Source organism: Theobroma cacao, chromosome 4, assembly GCF_000208745.1.
Source record: "Theobroma cacao cultivar B97-61/B2 chromosome 4, Criollo_cocoa_genome_V2, whole genome shotgun sequence".
NCBI classification, from domain to species: domain Eukaryota; kingdom Viridiplantae; phylum Streptophyta; class Magnoliopsida; order Malvales; family Malvaceae; genus Theobroma; species Theobroma cacao.
Window position 1 is genome coordinate 24,065,754 of NC_030853.1, and position 26,494 is coordinate 24,092,247.

A 26,494-nucleotide genomic window follows, 5' to 3' on the forward strand; every position below is an offset into this window, starting at 1 on the left:
ATTTATAGAAAGTGGTCATACTGTTGCCCTTTTTTCACATAATATTAGAACCTGATGTATATTATTTGGTTCATATCTGCTCTTTTTTTTCTTTCCAGGTTCTTTTGAAGTTCAATGTTCCTGATGAAGTGATTGCAAAACAAACTAGGTGGCATCGTATTGCTATGATACGCAAGCTCTCAAGTGAGCAAGCTGCATCAGGAGTCAAGGTTGATCCGACAACTATCAGCAAATATGCACGGGGCCAACGAATGTCCTTTCTCCAGTTGCAACAGCAGACCAGAGAAAAATGTCAGGAAATATGGGATCGACAAGTTCAGTCTCTTTCAGCTGTTGATGGTGAAGAAAATGAAAGTGACTCTGAGGCAAATAGTGATCTTGATTCCTTTGCTGGTGACCTTGAAAATTTGCTTGACGCAGAGGAATTTGAAGAAGGGGAAGAGGTTAACAATGATAACAAGATTGACAAAGTGGACGGTGTTAAGGGGCTCAAGATGAGAAGGCGCCCCTCTAAAGCTCAGGCAGAAGAGGAAATTGAAGATGAAGCTGCTGAAGCTGCTGAATTATGTCGTTTACTCATGGATGGTATGAATTATTTCATTCTAACGTGTTTCTTCTTGTTACTTTTGGTGACCAAAAAAACTTAGTGTTAGGAAGGTCAATAAGTTTCCTTTGTTTTGTGAAAAAAGCTTCCTGGAGAATATTCTCTGGATTCCCAGTATCTAGTGCTGCAGAAAAATATTTGTGGTTGCCCTAAAGTAACTTGAATTTTTTAAAATAACTTCTTCCTTTGCAACGATTGACCCATGTGTTTCATAGGAGTAAATTTTTTTGCCAAAATGAGTTCAAGCCTGCAATTACCACGGCAAGGGATGTGAGTTTTCCAGCTGTTGCCCCCTCCCTGTCTGTCCCTATTAGCTACTGTTTCATTTGATTTGGTTGTCGGTCATCAGTGACCATTAGCTGCCTTCATCGCTTGTCACTTATCAGTTTGGTGACTACCATCATGCTGGTGGCTGCTGCTGAGAACAATTTGTTTTTTTCTTTTGCGGGGGGAAGGGGTTTCGACTTCTGAGAACAGTTGGTCATTCCTTTTTTTGGTGAACCACTGTCATGTTGGTGACTACTTCTTACAACTATTACTCATTCCTTTATTTTGATAACTGATCCATGATCACTGATATTCTTGACCATCTTTCTAGTACAACATAAAATATCTGAAGGTTGTACTTTTTCTTCTATGGAAAAGAAACTAACTTATATTCTTTGAAAGTGTTTTCTAAAAGAAAAAAAATGTCGTGGGTCCTGTGTAAAGATCTTCCACAAGGCAAACAGAAGTATATGTTTAAACATTTTCTATTCTCCTTATATTTAAATTTGAAATTGCTTGAAATTTATATCTGGAGTTAACAAAAATATCTCAAGAATTGTGTGCTTCTGTGTGCTTTGTGCATGTGTGTGTATTGAAATGCAAAAATGAAGTACTTTTGATATAATCCTCAGTAGTTATAGTTCTTTGCTTTCTTTTTCATTTCAATTACTCAAATCATCATTCTTGTCTATTTTTATGCCAAGTCAAGCATTTCATCTGGTCATGTTTATTTCTACGCATGTCTAAGCAGAAGTTTCCTAGAAGCCTGCCAATTGGTGGAAGAAGATTATTACTTAATTGTTGGCATGATGATTTGAATAATTAAGCTCTTGAGTAAATATCATTTATGGATATATTCTTATCATTATTATAAATGTCATATGAAACTATTGACCAATTGATAAATCATCACTAATCCAATTTTGTAGTTAAATATCTTATGTACTGCAATATTATTTTTCCTTTTGTAATCTTCCAGAACAAGGCATGTGATATTTAAACATAGGAATGCTGTATACGATATATTAGATTTGCTAAATTGTTAAAACTCATAATGTAAATTATTCCGTCATTGTTGTATTTTTTTTTTTTATATTGTTTCAAATTTGTTCTTTCTCTACATGATTGTAGTTTTTGGTCATTTCAAGGTCTTGTGTCACTACTATATATAAAAGTATTAATAAATTGTAACTAGTTCTGGGAAGGCTCAGGTATTTTGGAATGTCCATGTGCTGGACATTTTTATAATTTGTAAAATGGATGGAATTCTTTGTTCAGATTGAACTTTTTCCCGTGGCTTCCCTAAATTTTTACAATATTTGTGGATTTTGAATATTTTCAGCATACTTCCAGTGAAATTTAATTTTTTTTTTAAATATATACCTCCAAATCCATGAAATTCATTTAACATTTCTTGCTCATCTGTTAATATTACGTTTGCACAATCTCTACTGTGAATGAGGAAATTTATTAGTGGGTTTTGGTTGTAATCATCTACATATTCTGTTGGGAGAATAATTATTTATGATTTATGTAATTGACCAGCTGCTCTTCTTGTTAGATGATGATGAGCAAAAGAAGAAAAAGAAGAAGAAAAACAAAGCTGTTGCTGGAGATGTTGGGTTGAGTTTTGGCTTACAATCACGTATCAGCAGTGAGAATGTACAACGTGTTAAGAAAGCAAGCACGATTTCCAAGCAAATCGTTGGTGCTACTCAACCTAATGGGTCATATACTACGAACGAAAACATTGTTAAGGATCCAAAGGATGTAAGACAAGTTACCTTAATCATGTGGATTAGTCATATGACCTATTTTGACAGATTCTGTCTAGTCTTTGCTCTTTAGGCAACTTTTGCCTGTGTCCAAGGTGCATGAGGGTGTTAGTGACTGAGGTATGCTTTGGTGGCAGATTGAAAGTAGAATGTTTAAAGGAAACTTGTCTGGAAAGGTGAAAGGAATGAAAAAGAATGGTATGTCAAGCACAGGTCCACTGACAAAAGTCAAAATATTGGGAGACAATGTTAAGGTAAGTGAGCTCTTCTCTTCTTTCTCTCTCTCGTTTAATGGAAAGACAAGTGAGCAAGTTGGTTTTGGACTACGTAGTATTTTCTGTAGATGTTGTATGAGCATTCTATTTGATTTTCTTTGAATCTATATTTCAATGGGCAGAAAGTTCTTCAAACATTTCATCTTCTTATGCTTATGTTGGTCAAATATTAGAGATATGGATGTAGAACAGAGATATTTTTTTTAGTTTGTTTTCCAAGGATCCATTTTACTTGTTGCTTATGCTACTTGTTTTTTGCTTTCACAAGCAAAGAGGGTAAATTGTGTTTGGATCTAAAAATGAAAAGCATATATAAAGAATTAGAAAATGGAAAGTTCTTAATTCTATGGATAACAAAAGCATTGATTGTTCTTCTTAATGAGCCATTATGTTTAAATTGGATTTTTAGACATTTGCTCCTTTTTTTAACCAAATATGATGTTACTTGAGCAAATAGCAAAATGCAAGTGGAGAAAAGTGACATTTAGATGTAGTTTTAGTGATTACTCATTACTGATTAGCCTCCTATGTGAGAATATTTGAGAAGTACCATAGTAGGAGTTGTTCATACAAATTCATGATGAACAAATGCCTTACTTACAATTCAACTATTAACAGATAGCCTGTTTATGCTGTTGATCTTATTAATGCTCCGGCTTGTACATGATGAGGTTAACTAAGAAAGCACGTTCTTGCTCAAACTGAATTCAAGGTCCAAACACTGAGCAGTTCTTGCACAACAATATTCATTTATTTATGCATATCTCTTATCACATATCTCTTATCACATGATACCTGTCAGCCCCTCTATCCATTGGGAGTAAATCTCATTGGTTCCATATATGATATGAATTCCATATTTTATAACTGCAAGGTTTGAGAATTCTTTAGGGAGAACTTGTATGCCTTCACATCCTGCTTTTAAAGCAGGAATAAAATGTGAATAAACAGCAGAGAGAGATTTTATGGATCTAAATTGGGTTCTATATTTTACTGCAAACAGTGGTGTTCAGCTTTGAATTGATTTATGCTGTATGTTGTGACATCCACATGCATAAACTGACACCTATGTAGTTGTATGTATGTTTTTGAATGTTTTCTACTAATTCTTTCTCTGTTTCCTATTTGGTGTCTTTTTCCCAAAATTTTTTCTATACCACGTTACGTATTCATATTTAAAAAGTAAATCACTAACTTGTGGCTATTGCCCTTCACCAAGATTTTATCTTAAATGTCTTGTCTTTTGTTTGGAAAAAGGGATGCTGAAACATGTGATGTGTAAAATATGTTAATCTATTTTCTTCATCCTTGTCAGAGGGAATCTGGGCACTTTGTTTTGGCATGTTGGATGTGCATAAAATAATTGAAAGAAATTTAGACAAACGAACTTCAGGTTACATTGACATTATTTTCTCCTTGCATTTTGAAATTTCTACAGCATCCTATAATTATATCCAGCATTGTCAGCATTGCCATGTTTTCCTTTTGATTTGTTTGAGCTGTTTTGCAACTTTTAACAGTTTCTATCCTGTATTACCAAGTTTTTCCTATGAAGATTATCAAACTTTTGTTTGAGACATCTTGTCTTTTTTTCTAAAACCCTTCACTTACTCTCCTGTCTTAAACCAGCTGTTCAAGGAGAAGAAATCATCAAGAGAGACGTTTGTCTGTGGAGCTTGTGGTCAGGTGTGCAACTTATTAAGTTAGTTTGAAGCTTTGTTCTTGATTTTTCAGGACTAGATAATCAATTGTCACCTTTTTATGGACCAGCTTGGACACATGAGGACCAACAAGAACTGCCCCAAGTATGGAGAAGATCCAGAGTTACAGGTTGATGCTGCTGATTTCGAAAAACCTTCAGGAAAATCAACTTCGCTGGAACCCTCTGGTCTGTCCCAGTTGAAAACTATGAAAAAGAAGCTCATACCTAAAAGTGCGACAAAGATAGCTGTTGTAGAAGCTTCTGAGGGTGAAAAATCTAGTTCAAATGCAAAAGCTTTCCCATTGAAGTTCAAATGCTCTACTGATAGGCCTTCTGATAAACTTGCTTCTGGAGCCACACAAAGTTCTGACTATCAAGTTACTTCTGATCCAGAAAGTGGAATCAAGTCTGTTGCGAAGGTTAGTAAAATAATTATTTCCAACAGAGCAAAGCCTGATGAAATGCAGGTTGAGTCTCAGAAGCTGCCTTTCGTCATACGTCATCAAATGGATAATGATAGAGGGCAAGCTGAATCTCATAAGAGATCTATTGTTATACGGCCACCAACAAATATGGAGAGGGACCAAGTTGAACCTCATAAACCCTCTGTTGTCATACGCCCACCTGCAGATAAAGATAGAGAGCAACCTCACAAGAAAATTATAATCAAGCGACCAAAGGAGATTATTGATCTGGATCAGATTTGTCAGGAGGGAGGCACTTATCCTGAGTACAGGAAAACAAAAAAAATAGTTGAATTGTCAAGCTTTGAGAAGCATGGGAAGCAGGAAAGCTTGCGATTAACAGAGCAAACAGCAAGGCGCAAAGCCAAAGAGGAGAAAGGATGGTGGGAAGAGGAACAGAAGAGGAGAAATATGGAGATGCTAAGAGAAGAAAGGGCAAGGAAGCTTTATGAGGAAAAACTGAGAGCACTGGAAGAGCGAGAAAGATTTGCTGAGATCACAAGATACACAGAAGACATTCGGAGAGAGAGGGAGGAAGAAGAACGCCAGAAAGCGAAGAAGAAAAAGAAGAAGAAAAAAGCTGACATAAAAGACGATTATTTAGAAGACTACAGGACAAGAAGAAATGACAGAAGAACGCTGGAAAGAGACCGAGGTGCAAAAAGGAAACCGGTTGAGTTAGGACGATATGGTGCAGAGTATGTCCCTCCAACAAAGCGACGCAGAGGGGGAGAGGTAATTACTTTTTCCGTATTGCTTTCTCTGGTCCTGGTTTGCCTTTGCTTTTATTTTTCTCTTTTATGAGTATGATGGTATGCATATCCAATCTACTAGTATCACATTAAAATTGGAGAATAGGTTCAGATCTTGATCCTGAGGGATTATAATTAACGAATTACAGAGTGAAGCTTTGTTCTTTAAGGTTGCTGTTTGTTAGTTGCTTGAGATTACAATGCGATGATTAATAATTTCATATTCTTGTTTTTTTGTGGCCTTGTTTTAATAATAATTTTTAGAAGGTACTTGATCAATTGTAATTGTGAAATTTTACTTTTCAGCTTTCTTATTTCACATAGAATATTAGAGTTTGAGGAGCTCAATTGGCTGATTAATGATAATATATAATCTATATAACTTACATTTAAAGATGAGTCTTGTAGACTCAATCTTTAGGCACCTGTTTCTTTTTTTTTGTTTTTTTGTTTTTTTCCAGTTGGAACTTTTTTTATGTTAGTATTATGAACCACCCAAAGTTCCTTTTTTCTTTCTCTTTTTTCTATTCATGTTCCTTTTTACTTTTAAATGAAATGGTTTTTTGGTCTTTTAATATGTCAAAACTACTTGTTTTTTGCGTAAAAAAAAAAAGCACATGTTAATTTTGTTTTCTTGTTTTAATAGATACTTACTGTTTGTCTTATGAAATTCAACACTACCTCTTTGACCGGAAATCCAAACATGTATAATTTGTTATTTATTATTATTATTGTTATTATTATTATTTTCATTTTCACCACTACAATATGATTTTCAATGTATGAAAAGTATGCAACAAAAAGATAAATTCAATTAAAGTTTAAAATCTCTTTAATGTTTATTATCTAGTTTATATAAATATTATTAATTACTATTAAAAGTGGTAATATGATATTATAGCATCCTTAAGTTTTTCGTTTGATATACAGGTACTAGGTGATCATTTAAGCAATTAATTTTTAAAAGTATATTAGACTGTAAACTTTTGAGTTGTGAATAATATCTTTATAACTGCAATGATATATATATATATATATATATATGATCTAAGCCCAAAAAATTATGATTATCCATATATTTATATGTTCGAATGTACTTTTAAATTGTATTATTGTCAATAAAACATAAATTCAAATATTTGATTTGAAAAGTAAAACTTATGAATTGTGATAATAGGTTTGTGAGCTTAATTCTACTGATCCATAATAAGTATAATAGTTGATAGATGGGTTACTGGGTGTGAGTCTAAAATTACTATGCAAATTCATTTCTGTGTTTGAATGGACACTAAATATAGTGACAGTTGCTGATTAACATCAAATCTTTAACATAGAAGAAGAAAGAGATTATAAAATGATTTTACTTATACAATTTCATTAAATTTTCATTACGTAATCTTAAATTTTCTAATACTTTTAATTTTTTTTTTGTAAAACTAATGTTCAATATTTCATATCTATAAACAGTTAGTTGTTGAATGTTATAATATGTGGCCTACGCTCCACTGTATGTGCCAGGAATAAACTAGGGCTGCCAGCCGCAAGTTGAACAGCCCCTTCCCCACTTTCCTTCTCACGTTCCTCCTCCCTCACCCTCTCTCTCAGTGCTTCATCTTCTTTCTTTCTTTGACAGAAACCATAGCAAGACACTTTAAAAATTGACAGATAATTGAAACCCAACCCCAATGGCCCAAAACACATAAACACACCAACTCATTCAAAAATAACCCATATTAACCTACAACCAACATACTCCAATTTTTTTCTTCACACATGTCAAACCAGAAAAGATACCAAATTTCAAGCAATTAACCCATTAAAATTGCCAAATGTCTATCAATTGATCCTCATGGATTAAATTTAATAGCAGGTATAGATTAATCAAAATCAAAATTACACATAAGTAATTGAACTTTACATTCTTCATTTTATACTTTTCTTTCTCTTCTCTCTCTCTTTCTCTGTTTTTTTTTCCTGTATTTCTTAGTTCCTGAGGAAATGTTTCCCAAAAGACCAAACCTGATTTCATTGACTGCTGTGGTGCCTGAGTTTGGGTGTAACATAAATGGATGGGATGGCATCATACATCTAGGGATCATGGTTTATGCTTTCAAGAGCAGGTCTAGGCTAAAGTCCTGACTTAGGGAAGGGCAAAATATAATCAAACTAGACTGTCTAAATTATAGCTTGCATTTATTTTTGGGATCAACTTGTCACCAGAACCTTACTTTTGTGTATTCAAAGCAATTAATTATTTTGCTGCAATTTGTGTGAATTTTCTATATCTTTCTTATGTTTGTAACAAGATAACAAGTATAGCTGCCCTATGATGCCCTGGCTGCATGCTTGCATGTTCTTAGTGGTAGATTGACACCCTTTCAGACTTGACATTCTGGTGAGATGTGTCCTGAGAAAGCTTTTCATTTATTTGAGAGGGTTAGCAAAAAGAAAAATTAGGAACTGAAAAAACTGGACCATAGGAAGGAAGAAGATAATGGAATGCGAAAAACTAAATAATTCTTGCCAAGGTTTGATGCACTTACACATTTTTAGTGGGATTAGTAAATTTCCATACGCCTTCTCTATAACTATTAATTCATGAAGTTCCTGCTTTATGTATTCTTCAATTGATTTCCCTGCAGGTTGGTTTGTCCAATGTCTTAGAGCGGATTGCAGAAACACTTAGGGATAATACCGAGTTGTCCTATCTGTTTCTAAAGCCAGTGTCCAAGAAGGAGGCTCCTGACTACCTGGATATCATAAAGCGCCCAATGGATTTGTCCACCATAAGGGACAAGGTTAGGAGGATGGAATACAAAGATCGAGAGGAATTTAGACATGATGTGTGGCAGATTGCCTATAATGCTCACATCTACAATGATGGTCGCAATCCAGGCATTCCTCCTCTTGCTGATCAGCTTTTGGAGCTTTGTGACTACTTGATGGATGAGTATCATCAGAGCTTGTGTGAAGCTGAAGCTGGAATAGAAGCTAGGGATACTTAATTAGCTGACAGATTACAATTTTTTGTTTATCTGAAAGCCACAATTTCTTTGAGCAGCTTCTTCTCTAGGTTTGGGGGGTTTCCAGGGTTTGATTTCATAAGGGGATGTCTCTTTGAAAAAGAACTACAGTGGCTTGCCTGTTCTTTCTGTATATGGTAATAGAGCTCTGTGTATATGTATGCAAAAGCACAAGTACTTTTGAGTCCGTTCGGGCATCAAAAGAAACTAGGTCAAGTAGGATTGTTGTGGCTGAAAGAGATGGTGATAAGCAAGGTGAGTAGCCAGTAAATGATGGTTTGAATTACGTGGTAAAGCTTGTAGACCATTTCCCTGTTGAGAGCATAGGCCATTTGGGAGTAATTCTTTAGTACATTCCCTCAAAATGGAAGAACCCAAGGCAATGAACCAGAAGAGCTTCATCCTGACATTATGTTGGCCAAGGGAAGAAGCATTCCCATTAAAAATAAAGATCCCAGGCAATCCTTCTGACGAGCTTTATCTTGGCATTTCTGAAGCTTGTGTGTGCAAAGTAAGTTGATGTGAATGCTCCGGCTGTCCAGAGAGGTTAGGCTGGGTTTCAGGTTTTGTTGTTTTAGTTTTTAATAAGTTATGAGGGAGAGAGAGAGAGGGAGGGAGATGAGGCCGATGTAAAGAATTTTGACACACAAATTAACAACTGTCTGTACCATATGTATCTGTACGTCTACTGTATTTTTGTAGATAATCACAATCAAATTGAGTTTAATCCTTTGTACGATGGAAAATATAGAGACAAAAAGGGAAGTTATTATAATAATCAAAAAAACCATGAAGCAAAAGATAATCAAGCATTTTTGTAATATATCAACTACACAAGCTTAACATGATAGTTTCCGTATACTGTCTTTCAATTTAGTTATAATACAAATACTACAAAACTAGTAATATATACGAGCAGTTCGTATACTGTCTTTTCTTTTTTATTTTTCATAAATGGCTACAAAATAAAAATAAATAGTAAAAATAATATTATAAGACATTTAAAATAAATTAAAAGCTAAAATGCAGTACCAACTATAACATAGTTAATTTATATAAGAATAGAATTATGCGTTCTTCTAAAATGTATGCAAATGTAAATTGGTGAAGAAGCAAGGCGTATGTTTGAAATATACAAACAAATTACATATTAGAATATGGTGAGTCATCAAGTGAATATTATATTTGAGTACGTAGACAGTTTAAATATAACTTCTTTTGTCGATATCTGCTAAAATAATTGGAGAAGAAAGAAGTAGAAAATTTGGAGTGAAACTTCTGAGTGATGATGGATTGGCATATGTTTTTGCTTAAATAGGATAAACTGTGGCATCAGCAAGTGATCCATGGATTAATGTAGTTAAGATTCCCCCCGACGTGTGTCACTCCTCCCTTCATTCATTTACTTGAACGTGTCCTATTTGGTGTAACTACATGTCTCTCTCTCTCTCTCTCTCTCTCTCTCTCTCACACACACACACACAGACGTATAGTAGCTTATGTTTGGAATATCCCCTCCTTCATGGTTGGGAGCACAGAGAAGCAGAAAATGGTATAGAACTAATTAAATGATGTCGCTATGTATCCCCCTCTTTTGTGGTTAACAAAGAGTGAGAATTACATGCTCATTAAGGTTGTGCATTTTGGCTTTTCTTATTGATGATGCCGCCAATTTGTTTCTACAATTGTGTAATTTAGCGTCTAATGCAGTACGTAGGGAGAATATTTTAATTAATCATAACTAATTTCAAGTTGGAATCTTAAAATGGTGGAGGAAAATTTATGAACTTTCTTGTTCTTAATCCAAATTATGTAAGAAAATCCCAAAAATAGGCGAAAAGAAGTAACAAATCCATAGATCCAAGAAGGTTTTTAGTTCAAACATTTGACATCAAGAGCATTAAACTAGTAGTAAGACTTTTATTTAATGTGAAGAGCAAAATTCAATTCAACTTGGATTGAATGAGAATTGCTCCTTATCGCTCTTTTAATTATTCTGCTAAGCTAAAGCTAGCATGACGTAGCTGTACGAATCTTCTCGCTTAGACGGACGAATTTAAGCCACCTAGCTCCGCATCATCCTCGTTGCCATCACGATTATCATCCGCAACGCTAACAGCTGACCCGAATTCAACGTTGACATCCAGGAAATAAAGCATGAAAACAAGGACAAAGCAGCACAAAATCATAGGAATGGGTCCAAAGATCCACAGAAAAAGAGGCAAAGAGAAGTAGAAGCCACGGAGTCCTAGAGACCAGAAATAGCTGCCTCTGTTCACAGTCGTTGCCACATACTCAGCCGTGAGGTTGCGGTGATGCTGATCGGAGTACATCTTTTTGAAAGGGATGTTGATGAGGATGCTGGCATGGCTGTAGTATCTTATGGACTGCACGTTGAGCAAGAATACCGCCATGAAGCAAACCAATATTGAAAAATACTTGATTGAGAAAGCTTGTTCGCTTCTGTCACCAAAATCAAGCCACATGGATTTGTCGCGACCAGTGTTCGACATCAAGAGTGCAATGAGAGAGCTTAACATGATTGCCGTCGATGCCAATACCGTCGAAGCCATGATGTTGTTTCTTAGTGTCTGCACCGCAAGAACTCCATTCTTCCCCACATCCTGCCATTGCATGACATAATATATTATGAAGAGAAAAGAAAAGACAAAGAAAAGGATTGAAAATATAGGTACAGGACGAACCTCCATCATGGAATGAACCCAGAAACGGCGGCTAATGGCATTGACACCAATTATAGTCTTGGTGGGGTGTTTGATGATTCGATGGAGCTGCCAAATATGGTAAGCTACCATCGTTAGGATCCCTAATGGAACCAATATGCAATCAAGATATTTCATCTCCATTGACATTTAATCACCTTCGCTCTTACCTTTTTCTTCCGAAGTAAGAAACTAAGAAAGATGACGAAGATGGGGATGATTATTTGATGAAGAAGATCACTTCCCACTTTGCTGTCTGTTGTTTGAGGCTAAAGAGCACGAGCCCGAGTAATTTACGCAAAAATGGATCCTATATAAAAGTTCCTACTCAGTGGAAGCAAATTTGCTAAGGATTCTGTCTTCAAGTGAAGTTGAATGACGTCCATCTCACAAACTTTTAGATATTTTAAAAAATAATGTCCTTCTCCTAAATTATTCTAGATTTTTATTTATGGAGCAGAGCCTATACTTTTAAGGTTTAACTCATTAGTAATTTACAATTTAGTTAAATAGAGATAAGAGAACTATTAAGAAAACTAGCATTTGTCAAAATGCTTACATATGAATATTATAATTTTTACTTTTTGTTTCCTATAAATGGCTAACGGAACTACATTTGAATGGCAAAAAGTAAAATAACATTTTTGATAAATATATGAATTTTAAAGTCAAAAGTCTCGTACATGTTTGAATTTCATTCATTCGCTTTCAAAAGTTAGGTCCCTTTTAATATTTGTTGCTTTAGAATTTACCTTATGGTTGGTGTAATGACTCTCACCTACGGTTGTTACCGAGTACAAGTTATGTAGGCTAGCTCACATGACTCGGCAAACCTTCTAAATATTTTTATCTTACCTTGTAATTTCTTTTCCTTTATATCATCCATCGCATTAACAATAATACGTGCCAATGTAGCGATTTTTAATACTTCATCACCATAGGATTCCATAAAAGAAAATACCAAGTATTTACACAACACGTTTTATAAAACATAACATCAAATTTAATTAAATAATACCTAAGGGCCTTAACCCAAAATAGTTTTAAAAATACAACATCTCTTATAAACAGTAGACAACTCGACATCTAGTTAGCGGAGTGACACAAGGGTAAGGCTAGGAGACACCAATTACCTACGTAGCGAATTAAAGTCCTCTCATCACGATTGCTCCCCACAATTTACTTATCTGCGATATCAACTAGTTGGGGTGAGCCTTTCATACTTAATGAGTGGACAGGAAAGGAAACAAGCATTAAGGTAGAGCTTTTAACAAAAGCATAATAACAATAATAATAATAATAATAATAATAATAATAAATGTATGACGAGATAAACTATGCACATAGTTAATAGATTATCTGCAAATCAATAGAAAATGCTTAAATTTAAATCTCAAAATTTTTAATTACTTTTGCAGAGTAAAAATCTCATGCTCGATAAAATAGATTAACCATGGAAATTATGAATAATGTAATTTCTCGAATGTCATGTAAACTAATAAATGAAAGCCATGGTTTTCTCAAACAAATATAATAGTAATGCCATAATCAATTAACAAAATGTATCAAATAGAGTATCCTCGAGTAGGTCTAATGTAGCCTCGTTGGCTCTCTCTTTGATATCAATAGCATTAACACCTATTTGTGGGAACTCCCCACACCATCCAATATAAGTCAAGACTTCAGGTCCCCCTTTACCTACTCGTGGGAACTTCCCAGGCCACCAAATATTAGTCGGGACTTCAGGTCCCCCTTTACCTACTCGTGGGAAGTCCTTATGTTACCGAATATGAGTCGAGGTTTTAGGTCTCCCTTTACTTACTCGTGGGAACTACCCACACCACCGAATATGAGTCGGGGCTTCAGGTCTTCCTTTATTATTAATTATCAATCATCAATAATCACTACTTTGTGCACAAAGACCACACAAATCTGGTGTGGTAACAAGAACTATACTCGTAAGGTTTACCCAAGAAAATAAACCAATGGAATTTCAATTGCATATAATGAATTCAATCATAAGCTCAAAAGACGTGTATGCATGTTTAAATCATGAATGCCGTGAGCGACATATAAACAAGTTCATCATAAAATCAATGAACATTAAAATAGCAAGTTCGTTTACGAAAATCAATGAGCATGGCATGGTTAAAATATTTCACTTAAGCATTATGAAAATTGTCACCAAGGCAGATTAGAAAACTCATTAACGACCACTCTAAGGCCTTTATACAAGAGTGTAATACATACAATTTTGAATGCTTCAAAATAGAGTATAAAATTTCATCATGTTTCACAAGCTTGTTTCCCATTTTGTTAACAGCTTAATAGTTTTGATATGCCCACAAAGACAACATGTATAGAACAAGCTTAATAATCATTCTTAATCACTAACAGCTCATGCAACCCAATTGCAATCCAAATATAAACATCGAAACTCAATATAATTGAATAATATCTAAACAGTGGGCATATCTAGTATATTTAATATATCATATTCACCATTCAATAAATACTTTAAAAAGGAATTGCCGACTCACCTCATTTGGTGGGAATTCTCACCAATTATACCAATTAATTTTGCCACAAAATCTCTTTTTACTTAATACTATTCAACCGAATCTTTGAGAGCTACTCAATTTCAATTTTCCCATAAAATTTGAATCTTAGCTTAACTTCCAGCAACTATGTATCCACATACAAACACAATTCAAATTTCAAAACCCAATCAATATGTCTTTTCACCAACTCAAAATTTAAAGCTCAACTTTCATAACTTTATGTTAAAATCATTTTTACCTTCACAAGGCCCAATTTAGTATTTCCTTAATATCTTTCTTAACCTTTTTATCTGAACCTCCCTGCTACCACATACTAAAAATTAAACTCTCAACTAAATATTCTAAAAATATGACTACCAAAACAATGTACCATTCTTACCTTAAGAGTTGGAATGCAGCTCAAGAAATGTTTCCTTAGAGTCTCGAGTTGAATGCTAGATCTCCAACAACGCAAACCGTTCTTAACTCTTGTAATTAATTTTTTTCTTTCAACTCTTAGCTTGTTCCAAAGCGTATCTCTAGCTTGATCTTTTGCTTGAATTTGTTCCTTGATGCTCTGGATTTTAAAGGGTTTAATGGTAGGCTTCACTTTGCTAAATCGTTACCCACAAATATCCAAGGAACAAATACATAAAGGTGTCAAGTTTAGAGTCCAAAAGATGATAGACCACAAGCATTACCAAGGAGGCGGATTCCTCTAGGAAAACTCCCTTTTAAAGATTTTATTCCTTTCTCTTGGAAGAAGGAAAAAACGGCACATAGTTTCTTTTTGCCCTTCCACCTTTCAATTATTATTTATATTTTTTTTCTTCCCTCTCTTGCATGGCATTAATGACAAGATATAGTATCATTTTCTCTTGCTTCATTATTTCTTCTATTTACACTTGCATGGAATAGTCACTTTACATGCAATAGTTTTTATCTTGAGTGGCTGGCCGTTTCACCTTAGAATAGCCTTGCTCTTATATTTTATCTACATACCACTAGTCATTATTTAACATATATACATATACATATTAAATTTTCTTCACATATATTATATTTCATCTTCTAATGCACATGCAATTTCTCTATGTGTCACTTATATGCCAATTGAACTTCAAATACTCTTACACTTTTAATATTCCAATCTTACTTACAAATAGGAAACTATATATATATATATATACCCATGTATACAGTTATGTAATCCTTGTCCATATGTGTGTGTGTGTGTGTGTGTGTGTATACACCTTTCATACTTTATTTTATAATGGCACGTGGATCCACCAACGTTCCATTTTCTCGATCTTACTCTCCCCCACTTTAACCAAAATTAATTCCTTAATATTGGCTTTTAGTGTTACGCCGTCTTAGCACCCACCATCAACAAATTAATATTATTTTATTATTAAAATATTATTTTTATTTCACACATTCTCTTTCAATCTCCTCTGCTTTTCAACATCATTAATGATCACAATTCTTCTAATTTCTAATATTACTCTAGTTTAATTAACATCAAAAGGGATGGGATGTTACAAGTGTCACATGTTGGACATTTACTTTATGGTTGGTGTCACGTGTTGAACATTAGTCGAACCTCATGCAATTTTAAATTTTGAAAATGAAAGCTTAAATAAGCTTAAAACCTCATATAAAAACAAAAGTAGAAGAAATCAAGAAGAAGAGAAAAAGTTTAAGAAATAGAATGCTTTGTTATTTCTCTAGTGTAGGTACAAATGAAGAGAGGGGGTATTTATAGGTTGATAGTTCCTCTTAATTGGTTGGGATTATGATACATGAATTGTGAGATTTGAATTTGAAAATGGTCTATTCAAATTCAAATCACATTTTAACTAACTCAAATAAACTTTGACTAAATCTATTTACATTTGACTCAACATTTACAAGGTTCAAATCAGAATGAAAGCCTTCTGAATGTGGGTCAGACTTTCAATTGGGCTTGTTGGTCTACTAGGCTATTTAACTACTTAAGTTGTTTGTGTTATTGGTTTGCTAGCTGTTTGGGCTGTTAGGCTGATGGATTACTGGCTTGGCTATCTATTGGCTTGTCAAGGTTGCTTGGGTTGTTTGCTCGCTTGCTAAGGCTGTTTGAGCTATCTCTTTGCACATTAAGGCTGTCTAGGTTATGTGCTTGTGTATGCGAGGCCTACACTTGGTTTGGTACCTTTCGCACCTTATTTGACACCTCCAGCAACTTCTGGAGTTGGTTTGGCACCTCGTATGACTTGAAACCATATGCTGTGACATCTTCCCCCACTTATTTCAGCAATGCCCTCATGGCCTAGTGGAAGAGCTCCACTTTGTCTTGGAACTACCATAAATCTTTCGCTAACTCCCAATTTGCCTCACTTTTTGACAACCCCTTTCATTTCTTTAAATATTGGTGCTTCGACATATAGCTTTTTTGCCTTGGCACTTGGTTGACCAATACTTGTTTCACCTCTTGTTCATATGTTGCTCTAATTCTCACAAATGCCCACTAGAATTACTCATTGCCTAAGATCTTGCTTATCTGTATAGTAAGCCTTCAACATACTTATGTGAAAAACCGAATGTACCTTTAGCTTGGGCAGCATCTCTAGCTTGTATGTCACTTTTTTGACTCTTCAACACTTGATATAGCCACCATCAATGATGTGTCCTAAGAAAGGTACCTTTTGAAGGGTAAAAGTGCATTTTTCCTTCTTCATAAATAACTTATGCTCTCTTAGTGCCTCTATCATTTGTCTTAGATGATCAAAATGTTCCTTCAATGTCTTGTTGTAGATCACAATGTTGTCCAAATATACAACTATAAATTTATTAAGGAAAGGTTATAATACCTTGTTCATGAAAGTGCAAAAAATTGCTAAAGTATTAGAAAGTTCGAATGGCATGACTAGGAACTTAAACGATTTATAGCGAGTCATACATGTTGTCTTGGACTCATCTTTCTTTGTTATGCGTACTTGGTGGTACCTTAAGCGTAAGTCTAGCTTCGTAAACCATGCCGCTCCCAATTGATCAAACAAGTCCGCAATCAACAGTATAAGATACTTGTTTTTCATGGTGAGCTTGTTCAAAGCTCTGTAGTCGATGCATAGCCTTAAAAACCCATCATGCTTGCATTAAAACAACATTGGTGCACATATGGGGATTTGGAAAGTTTATTGAATCTAGTATCGATCAACTCTGCAAGTAGATTTCTCAACTCAACCAACTCTGGAGGAGACATTCTATTAGGAACTCGTGTTGGTGGCTATGTCCCTGGCACTACCTTGATGTGATGATCAATTTTTTTTTAAGAGGTGACCTATTAAGTAAAGTTGTCGGCATCGCGTCCTTTAACTGGTCCAACACCTACAACACCTCAATCGGAGCCTCCATAAGAGCCTATGGGGTGTCTTCTAACTTAAGGACAATAACAAATATCTCTTCATTGCGTCGTGCACCCTTAGTTAGTTGCATGGTTGAAAGTAGTATGGTGTCTAGGTCTTACTAACACCATACCTTGTCCCTAGGTGTCCAACACACAAATGCAATTTGCAAGGTACAAATAAAGCATTAATCCGATCAAGGAATCTAATACCAATGACACAATCATAATCATCCATAGGGATTATTTGGATGGGTTGTTTACCTTTCTAAGAATCCAATTGTACCTCGCCTGTTGTTAAACCCATGGTTGGAACATGTTTGGAGTTCACTATCTTGATGAAACCAACCATTTTTGTGGGCTTCAAGCCTATCTTCTTGGTAGCACTTTCTGCCACAAATAAGTCTAAAGTCCTATGTCGACAAAAGCCTCCTTCATCTGTCCATTCACCACTATGTCAACGAACATGAGCCTTTTTTTTTTCGTTCACATCATTTGGCATTAATTGCACCCAACAGCAAGGATCCAAATTTTGTAACCTCTGAATCTTGCTCATCCTCTTCTTGAGCAATGGCCACTAGCTTGGCTCTTCAACCAATGTGGACTATCGCATAGGAAACATGATCATGGCTTGTGTTCCCCATCTTTGGTTAGTTTAGTCTATCTATCGAATGGCTATTTTTCCTTGCCATTACCTTCTTTGGAGTGCTGATGTTGATCTCCACCACCTTTGCCCTTTTTCTTAGGTTTGGAAGAAGAAGGGCTTCGACAATTCAACCAATGATCCTGCCATGGTCATGGCCTTTGTGACATTCCATATACTTTTCATTTAGAGCTCCAACTTAACCCATGGTTTAAATCCATGAAAAAAAAGAAAAGAATACTTCATTTTCACTAAGATCGTTTATTTGAAGCAATAACTTATAGAATTTTTGACATATTCTCTTACCTCACCTTGTTGAGTAAACTTTATGAGTGTTGCATACATCTCATTGTCTGTATACTCAAGGTAAAATTGCTTTCGAAACTTCTTTTAGAACTCCTCAAAAGAGCTTATGGTTTTTCCCTTGAGCTTTTCATCGCACTTACGCCTCCACCATAGCAAGGCAATGTTGGCCAAATACATGATTTTGAAATTGATCTATAGAGCATCCTTTGTGATGCTAATGACCTTGAAGTATTACTCCAAACTCCAAAGGAAATTGTCCACCTCTTTAGTTTCTCTTTTGCCTTGAAATTTCTTAAGCTTTGGCACCTTCAAATGGGCCTCTAATTGAGTGGTTAGTGTACCACCCCCTTGTGGTCACTTCAAGTGCTATGAGCTTCCCTAAGCCTTCATATCTCTTACTGCAATGATTCGACCAATACCTTCATCTAGCATCTCGATAGGTGAACATGTCCATCGATTCGCATTACTCCACACGAAGTTCGTCATTTTAGACCTCAACTTTTCCACATTGGCCTCGAACTCATCAAGCTTGTTCATGGACTCTTCCACGGCCATCTCCACCATGGATACACGACCTTCAAGAGCGAAAATTATGTCCCTCGACTTTCCTCGTTTGGCTGCACCTATGGTCTCCCTGACCTCCTAGACTGATGCAAGTTATTCTTTCATCAATGTTGTCTATTTCTTTCTCGAAACTTGACTTTAATACCAATTGTCACGTGTCGAATTTTAGTCAAACCTCGTGCAGTCGTAAACTTTAAAAATGAAAGCTTAAGTAAGTCTAAAAACCTCACACAAAAGCAAAAGCAGAAGAAAGTAAGGAGAAAAGAGAAAGCTTAGAGAAATGGAATGCTTTATCATTTTTATCATTTCTCTAGTGTGAATACAAATGAATAGTGGAGGATATTTATAAACTAATAGCTCCTCTAGTTGGTTGGGATTAGGATGCATGAATTGTGGGATTTGAATTTGAAAATGACCTAATCAAATTCAAATCGCATCCTAACTAACTCAAATAAAATTTGACTAAATTTATTTATATTTGACTCGCATCTACAAGGGTTCCATTCAGAATAAAAACCTTCCAAATGTGGGTTGAACATATAATTGAGCTTGTTGGCCTATTGGGTTGTTGAACTACCTAAATTGCTTGGTCGGTCTAGGCTGCCTAGGCAGTCTATACTACTAGCTTGTTAGTTGTCTAGGCTGCTCGGGCTATTGGCCTGTTAGAATGGTTTGTCAATTGGTCCATCAAGGTTGCCTGGGCTGTCTACTGGCCTACCAAGGTTGTTTGGGCTATCTGTTTACAAACCGAGGCTATCTAGTGCAAAATAATTAGTAATTTTATAAATTTTTTAAAAGCATTTTTATCCATAAATGTTTTATCTCATTTTGGTTCATGCCAAATAGTTATTATGAAGTAGGGAGTTGAAATGAATCAAGCAACAAAATAGAGGAGGATGAAATAGTCATTCCAACTAACCCAACATGCCAAAAGGGAAATAATAAGTAAAAGAAAAAGAGAGTTACACATTAAAATGGAATGCATAATTTTTTGAATTGAGCATGATGAAAGAAATTTTAAAATAAAATTAACTTAAAAAATGGGATCTAAATTCATTTATAATGATAAAAAGACATTTATACTGGTATAATTCAATGAACTGATAAGATGAAAAGAATTGTCAATTTATGAACCGAAAATTAGGTTCTTATATTTGTTGTTTTGTTTCTTTTTTTCCTATATTACTATTATCATTGCTTCTTACGTGCGGGATACGTATTTTGATCTTTTCATTTTGTTTTTCTCTTAAAAAATTTTCTTCCTTTGTTTTTCTAGTTTTTGACATTGACAATATCTATATTGTTTTGTAGCTCAAAACCAACTCAAATATTTGTTTGCAGACACACAGAAAAAAGAATATATTATATTCATATGGTGATTTTTAAATGTTTTTACTTATTAACCAAGTCTGGTACTTGACAATTATGAATGATTAAATCTGTACCCGTATCGTTTCTATGGTTTTATTTTTAACAAATTGAAACCTTACCCATTTTTTATGGAAAGCAATTCGGTTGATTTAGTGCAATAGTTTGAGTACATAGTGCTGCTTGAAGTCTTTAATCTTGAGTAGCAGATCAAGACTTTTTGCAAATTGAAAGCATACCTAATCCCAGACGCCGGTCGTCTGGATCAATTCGAGTTCAATCGTAATCAATTTGAAAACTTCAACAAGTTAAAAGAAGAAAAATGAAATTGAAATGGTCTTCGTTGAACTGTCACAAGAAATTGACTGAAAATGATGAAACTTGCCATTGCCCTTGCAACTGTAATGAAAATGAGCAGAAGGATGAGAGTTTCTCAGCGGATCTGCTAGTATAATAACATAGTTAAAGATCAAGAAAAAAATAATTTATGATAAAACATTTTCTTTTGTAGTAATTATTTTCCATAGGTATTGGAAGCTCCATCCATGGACTCTAAATTTACAGAATGGAAGTTCTTCCTAATTAAGCAAGTGATTATTTGTTGCTGCAATTCATGGGATAATGAAGTTGAATTCTCAAGTAGATATTTCAATATGTATGATCAAAGAAATTTCCCACCGCCTTCCGAAAGCCGACCTGTTGTTTTCATCCTTACTAGTCAAAGTTAAGACTGGTTAGTTTTCACGCCAGCTGGTGGAAACAAGCCTTTACCCGTGTTGACACTCAAAACTCCTCTTTGCTTTTCTAGCTCTCTCCAAAACTATAAATACGTCTCGCTCCCAAGCAAATTTCCACCTCAAATTCAACATCCAGCAAAAATGGTAACCCTCACTATGAAGCAAAGCCTTATAGCTATTCTCCTAGCAGGAATTCTTGCTGGAGCCGTGCCTGGAAAGGTCAAGGCTCAGTGTGGTAATACTTGTTCGGCAACTGAATGTTGCAGTCGATTTGGGTTTTGCGGAACAGGTTCGGATTTCTGCGGCGTGAACTGCCGAGGAGGTCCTTGTGTTAACAATGGTGTTTCAATCGCTGACATCGTGACACCTGAATTCTTTAATGGGATATTGAATCAGGCAGCCGCGAGTTGTGTAGGGAGAAACTTTTACTCCAGAGGAGCATTTCTTGATGCTCTCGATTCTTTTACTCAGTTCGCAAGGACTGGCACAGTTGAGGAGTCTAGGCGTGAGATTGCTGCTTTCTTTGCACATGCTAGCCATGAGACTGGACGTACGATCTCTCTTATCCTTTCTCGAACTTAATTAGCGGATGCGTTCTTGCTAGTTGCAATTTCATGTCTGCAATCTTTCTCATTAATTTTCCTCTTGCTTGAACAGTAGAATAATTCTACAACTGGTCGATTCTGTGAACTTCAATCTCTTTATTATTCTTGAAGACTTGAAAACAAATTTATACTCCTTAAAGCTAGAAATTATTATTAAGAAGCAATGTGCTGTTGTTCTTTCAGGTTTTTGCAGCATAGAAGAGGACGGTGGCGCCTCTAAGGACTACTGCGATGAGACCAGAACAGACTATCCATGCAACCCAAACAAAGGTTACTATGGCCGTGGACCACTGCAGCTATCATGGAATTACAATTACGGACCAGCTGGCAATGACATTGGGTTCGATGGGTTAGGCGCACCAGAAACCGTGGCCAACGACCCTCTTATCTCGTTCAAGGCCGCCGTGTGGTATTGGATGAACAATGTCGCAGGAGTCATGAACCAAGGGTTCGGGGCAACTATTCGAGCCATTAACGGTGATCTTGAGTGTGATGGTAAAGAGCCCGCTAAAGTTCAGTCTCGGATTAACTTATTCACAGACTATTGCAACCAACTTGGCGTTGCTCCCGGCGGTAACCTCAGCTGCTAGAATTCATACTAAACTAGCAGCAGTTTCCCCAATGTTCCAGTCACTTGTACTTTTTTTTTAATTTGCTCTGATTCGTCGGTGTACCGCGGGATTAATTTGATGTAACCTTAAAAGGAAATAAATATAATAAAATCAATAATGATTATTTGTATTCTAACGATAATTTAATTTTTTGACAATTAATAGCATCATGATTTTGCGAGAAGTTACAAGGACCAGCAAACCAATTAAACGAATCTGTGCTATTGTTACTTTGGTTTTTGAGGGCCGAATTTGACTGGTCAAAAAGACGATGATTTTCTTCATTGCCAACAACTAGTCCTATCGTGGCACCAATTGCTTGAGTCGAAAAGGGCCAAAAAAAGGATTAGTTAGAGAAAACGTTGGGATTTAATATTTTTTTTCTTTGTTTACTAGAGTTGACCAGTTTTTTTAAGTGAAACTACAAAGAAATTTAAAACATAAAATTCAATTAATTATTTAAATTTGCGATCCATCTCTGGTAAAAGAAACATGACATACTATTTATTCATTTTCATATATACTTTTTTTATTATTATTATATCTTATTTTTACCTAATTCCTTTGATTGAGTTTATATATATTTAGTATTTCTTTTTAACTCATGACACAAATTCAACTATTAGCATTATATATTAGTATAAAATAATATGTGATTTTAAATAAGTTAAAAAGCTGTACAGCAGCGGTCCAACAAGAGAAGTAGTTGTAGACTTTGACAGAGTCAACCAAACATCTCAAACCCCGAAAGTCATCCTTGCCATAGGCATCAGCCCCCAATCACCGAGAACATCTAGGTAAGAATGGAAACAGAGTCGGTACATGAATATCCATCACACTTCCAACAGCCTGCCGTGATGGAATTTAAATGATTCGTACGTAATCATTTCATAATTAGATATATAGTTGATTATTTTTTATATTCAAAATAAAAACGATTTAATTTTTTTTTTAAATCCGTTTGTAGAGTTAAAAACCTCCAACATCATGAGATACATGGAATTTACTATATGGCAGATTGGGAGGTGATAAATACAGCATACCCATAGGAAAACTAACTCTCTTGCTGATCAATTGGCTAAAGAGGGGGTGGAGAGAGTTCGGAACGTGCTGGTGGTTTTTTGATTAATGGATAACTGTAGACACCTATTTCAAAAAATCAAAAAATAAATAATAATGAAATATAATAAAAAATAAAAAACAAGAAATAAATTAAAAAAAAAAGAAGAACAGGAAAAGTATGAGTGTGCTCAGTCCCTTCTTCAGTCCATCATTACAGGATATTAATACCCCTAAAAGGTAGCCGAATTTGGAGAAGAATGGTCACTTCCGGCTACCAACTCCCCTTTGTGTCAGAAACATGTGAAATCATGCTAGAAGAGCATGATTTCACCTCTGGATTGTTTAATTTTTTGAACAATTTAGTTCTTAAAAGGGGGCTTTGAACCGATTTAAAAAAGGGGAGAAAAGCCATTTTTTCAAAAAAAAAAACCAGAGAGAAAATGTTTCCAACAAAAAAGAAACCAACCTTTCAGAAATAAAAAACCAGATTTTCAAACTACAAAAAATTCACAAATCAGCTATTAAAAATCCTAAAAACTACCAGCAGTCTACCCTAACCACAATCAACAACAATCAAAAAAAGAATGCAAAAAAATATATAAAAAAAAGAAGGAAAATGGGAGGAGCAGCGGTGGCTTAGGATTTCGGGTTTGGAGGTGCTTGGGTAAGGGAGATTTGTCAGTTTTTTTTGGTGCGTTTTGAAGGTTGGGTGACCGGCGTGGAAAATGAGAGAGAGGAAAGGTTTGATTTTGGGTGGTCGACGGCACAAAAGGGAGAGATCCGAGCTAGATCTACCGATCGAAAGGAGATAAGGTTTCAAGAGAGAGAATAGGGCTAAAGTAACGTCGGTCGGTGAGAGCCAGGGAGTTTGGAGCCGTTGGTTTGAGAAAGGAACGGTGCTGGCGAAGGAAAGAGTCAAAGAAAGTAACGCCGGCGGTGAGAAGACGCTGGCAAGGGAGAAAGAGGAAGAGAGAAAAGGAAAGAAAAGAAAAAAGAGAAAGAAGGAAAAGAAAAAGAAAGAGGGAGGGGAAGGAGAGATGCTAGCGGCAGAAAGAGAAGAAGAAAAGCTGCTACCAACCACAAAAGAGAAAGAGAGAGAGAGGGAAAATTTTAGAGAGAAGGTAAAGGGGTTTGCGACTAGAGAGAGAAAAAGAGAGCAGAAAATGAGAGGAGAAGAAAAAAAAATTTAAATACTTAGGTTTATGGTCTTCAAAATGACACCGTTTTAGAGTATCACAGTCCGCCAAACAAGCACCCAAAATGGTGCGTTTTGAGCTCTGCCTTGTAGACTTAAGTGAGTGGACCTGGTGCAAGCAGATTTGGGCCTTCCGTGGGCATTTGAGCTGGGCCAATCTTAGCCCAAAGAGGTATAACCTTTGCCTTTTTGCTTGTGGATCTATTTTAATTGATTTTGGGTCTAGCCAATTTTGCCTAATTAAAATGTGATTTTGGTTTAATTTTAGACCATTTTAGGAAAATAGGTTAGGTAAATTAGCAAAAATAAAAAAATATAATTATGATCAATATTTATAATTAGATTTGGTTTAAAAAGTCAATAAATAAATAAATAAAAATAAAATAAAAAAATGATATCTAGCATGAAATTATTAAGTATAAAAATGTAATGTTTGGTTTGGAATCAATACTGATGATAGGATATCCATTCCGAACGTGAGAAGTCGCAATTTCAAGTGAATTTTCTTAAGTTAAGGATTTCGATTAAGACTCCACCAGTATGATGGGAGGGTCTTAATTCAAAATTCTAATGTTTCTAAATTTAAATAAATAAAAATTATATATTCAATCCCCAATTAATGAATATATATATATATATATATATATATATATATATAGTAAGTAATAAAGTAAATACTAATAGTNATAATAAAAAATAGATAAAATACATATGCATAAATAATAATAACTACGTATAATAAAAAAATATGCAATCTAAAATATAAATAAATAAAGTATATGACGAAATAGAAATGGTTATACAAAAATAATAAATAAATGTAGAATATTTGTTCATGATAAATAAGCTCAAAGAAAAGTAGTGAATAAGAAACGAACATTGAATTTACGAGTACGTCGCGTATCATTGTTGCATTGTTACATGTCATGGCATATAGACATATTTTGTATACAGGCATAGGCCCGATGATGGGACTTTTCGAGAAAGCTTGCAAAGGCAAGTTTCATCGGTAAACTCCCTAGGTGAAAAGATACTTCCGATCTCCACCAGTACGATGGAGGGTCCGGAGAAATATCTTTAACAAAAGATTTCTACCCGTATTAAGATTTGCATTCATGAAAATACTGTTTTTACTTGCAAACGTTTGTCCCGATGATGGGATTTACCTTGTAAATTTACGAATGCGAGTTTCTAAGGTATTTCCTTAGGTAAGATAATACTCTCGGATCCTACCAGTATGATGGGCGGATTCGGAAAGTACGTTCAATAAAAGATATTCGTTTGACAATTTATGTCATGCATTTCACAATTGCATCACGTGCATGTCAAATTTGTAAAACAAATGAAACATTTTAACTTGTTAAAAGAATTAAAGATCAATTAAATAAATCAGATTAAGGAAGCATAAAAATAAAATTAATAGGTTAGGATCATGTATTATTAAGTGGTACCGTTCGTGAAACGGGCGTCACAGGGGTGTTAATCATTCCCTATGCGTAATCGTACTTCCAAACCCAACTCTAAATAAAATACGTAGACTAGTTTATCGTTCTTTCGACAAACTTAAAATCAATTTAGGATTTCGTCGAATAGAACCAATTTAATAGGTGACCAATCACACCTAACAAAAAAAGATTGGTGACGACTCCTCAAATTAACCACGTTTAGCGGTCGGGCACTCGGACCCGGCACGTTACGACAATAACATTGAGTCTTTATTGTGCTTTTTGCACATAATTGTAGAGGATATGGTTTGTGGCTGCATTCGGCTGAGTTTGGACGATGAGGGATGCAATTGTTTTCTTGTATGTAACTCTCATGTTGCTGCAGCTGGCGTTAATGGGGGATGAGTCAGTTTAATGTCTGCTGGGGTTTTTTTGTGAGCTATAAATCTGT

At 35.1% G+C, this 26,494-nt stretch overlaps 3 protein-coding genes across 3 annotated transcripts in view; 2 read left to right on the forward strand and 1 right to left on the reverse strand.

The window, feature by feature from the left end:
• Positions 1–9,594, forward strand: part of LOC18602386 (transcription initiation factor TFIID subunit 1) — a 28,317-nt gene extending 18,723 nt beyond the window's left edge. The window contains exons 16-21 of the mRNA XM_018119381.1: positions 99–585; positions 2,433–2,641; positions 2,784–2,900; positions 4,551–4,607; positions 4,692–5,822; positions 8,482–9,594. Coding sequence (XP_017974870.1) covers positions 99–585; positions 2,433–2,641; positions 2,784–2,900; positions 4,551–4,607; positions 4,692–5,822; positions 8,482–8,844 — 2,364 coding nt within the window. The 3' untranslated portion in view covers positions 8,845–9,594. The remainder of the gene's footprint in view (positions 1–98; positions 586–2,432; positions 2,642–2,783; positions 2,901–4,550; positions 4,608–4,691; positions 5,823–8,481) is intronic.
• Positions 10,705–12,017, reverse strand: LOC18602387. The gene is made up of 2 exons (XM_007033737.2): positions 11,568–12,017; positions 10,705–11,486 (listed from the first exon to the last, which is right to left on the reverse strand). The coding sequence occupies exons 1-2, from the start codon at positions 11,733–11,735 to the stop codon at positions 10,905–10,907; spliced, it is 750 nt and encodes a 249-aa protein (XP_007033799.2). The 5' UTR covers positions 11,736–12,017; the 3' UTR covers positions 10,705–10,904.
• On the forward strand, positions 21,223–22,483 carry LOC18602388 (endochitinase EP3). Its single transcript, XM_007033739.2, has 2 exons — positions 21,223–21,675; positions 21,914–22,483. The coding sequence occupies exons 1-2, from the start codon at positions 21,267–21,269 to the stop codon at positions 22,318–22,320; spliced, it is 816 nt and encodes a 271-aa protein (XP_007033801.1). The 5' UTR covers positions 21,223–21,266; the 3' UTR covers positions 22,321–22,483.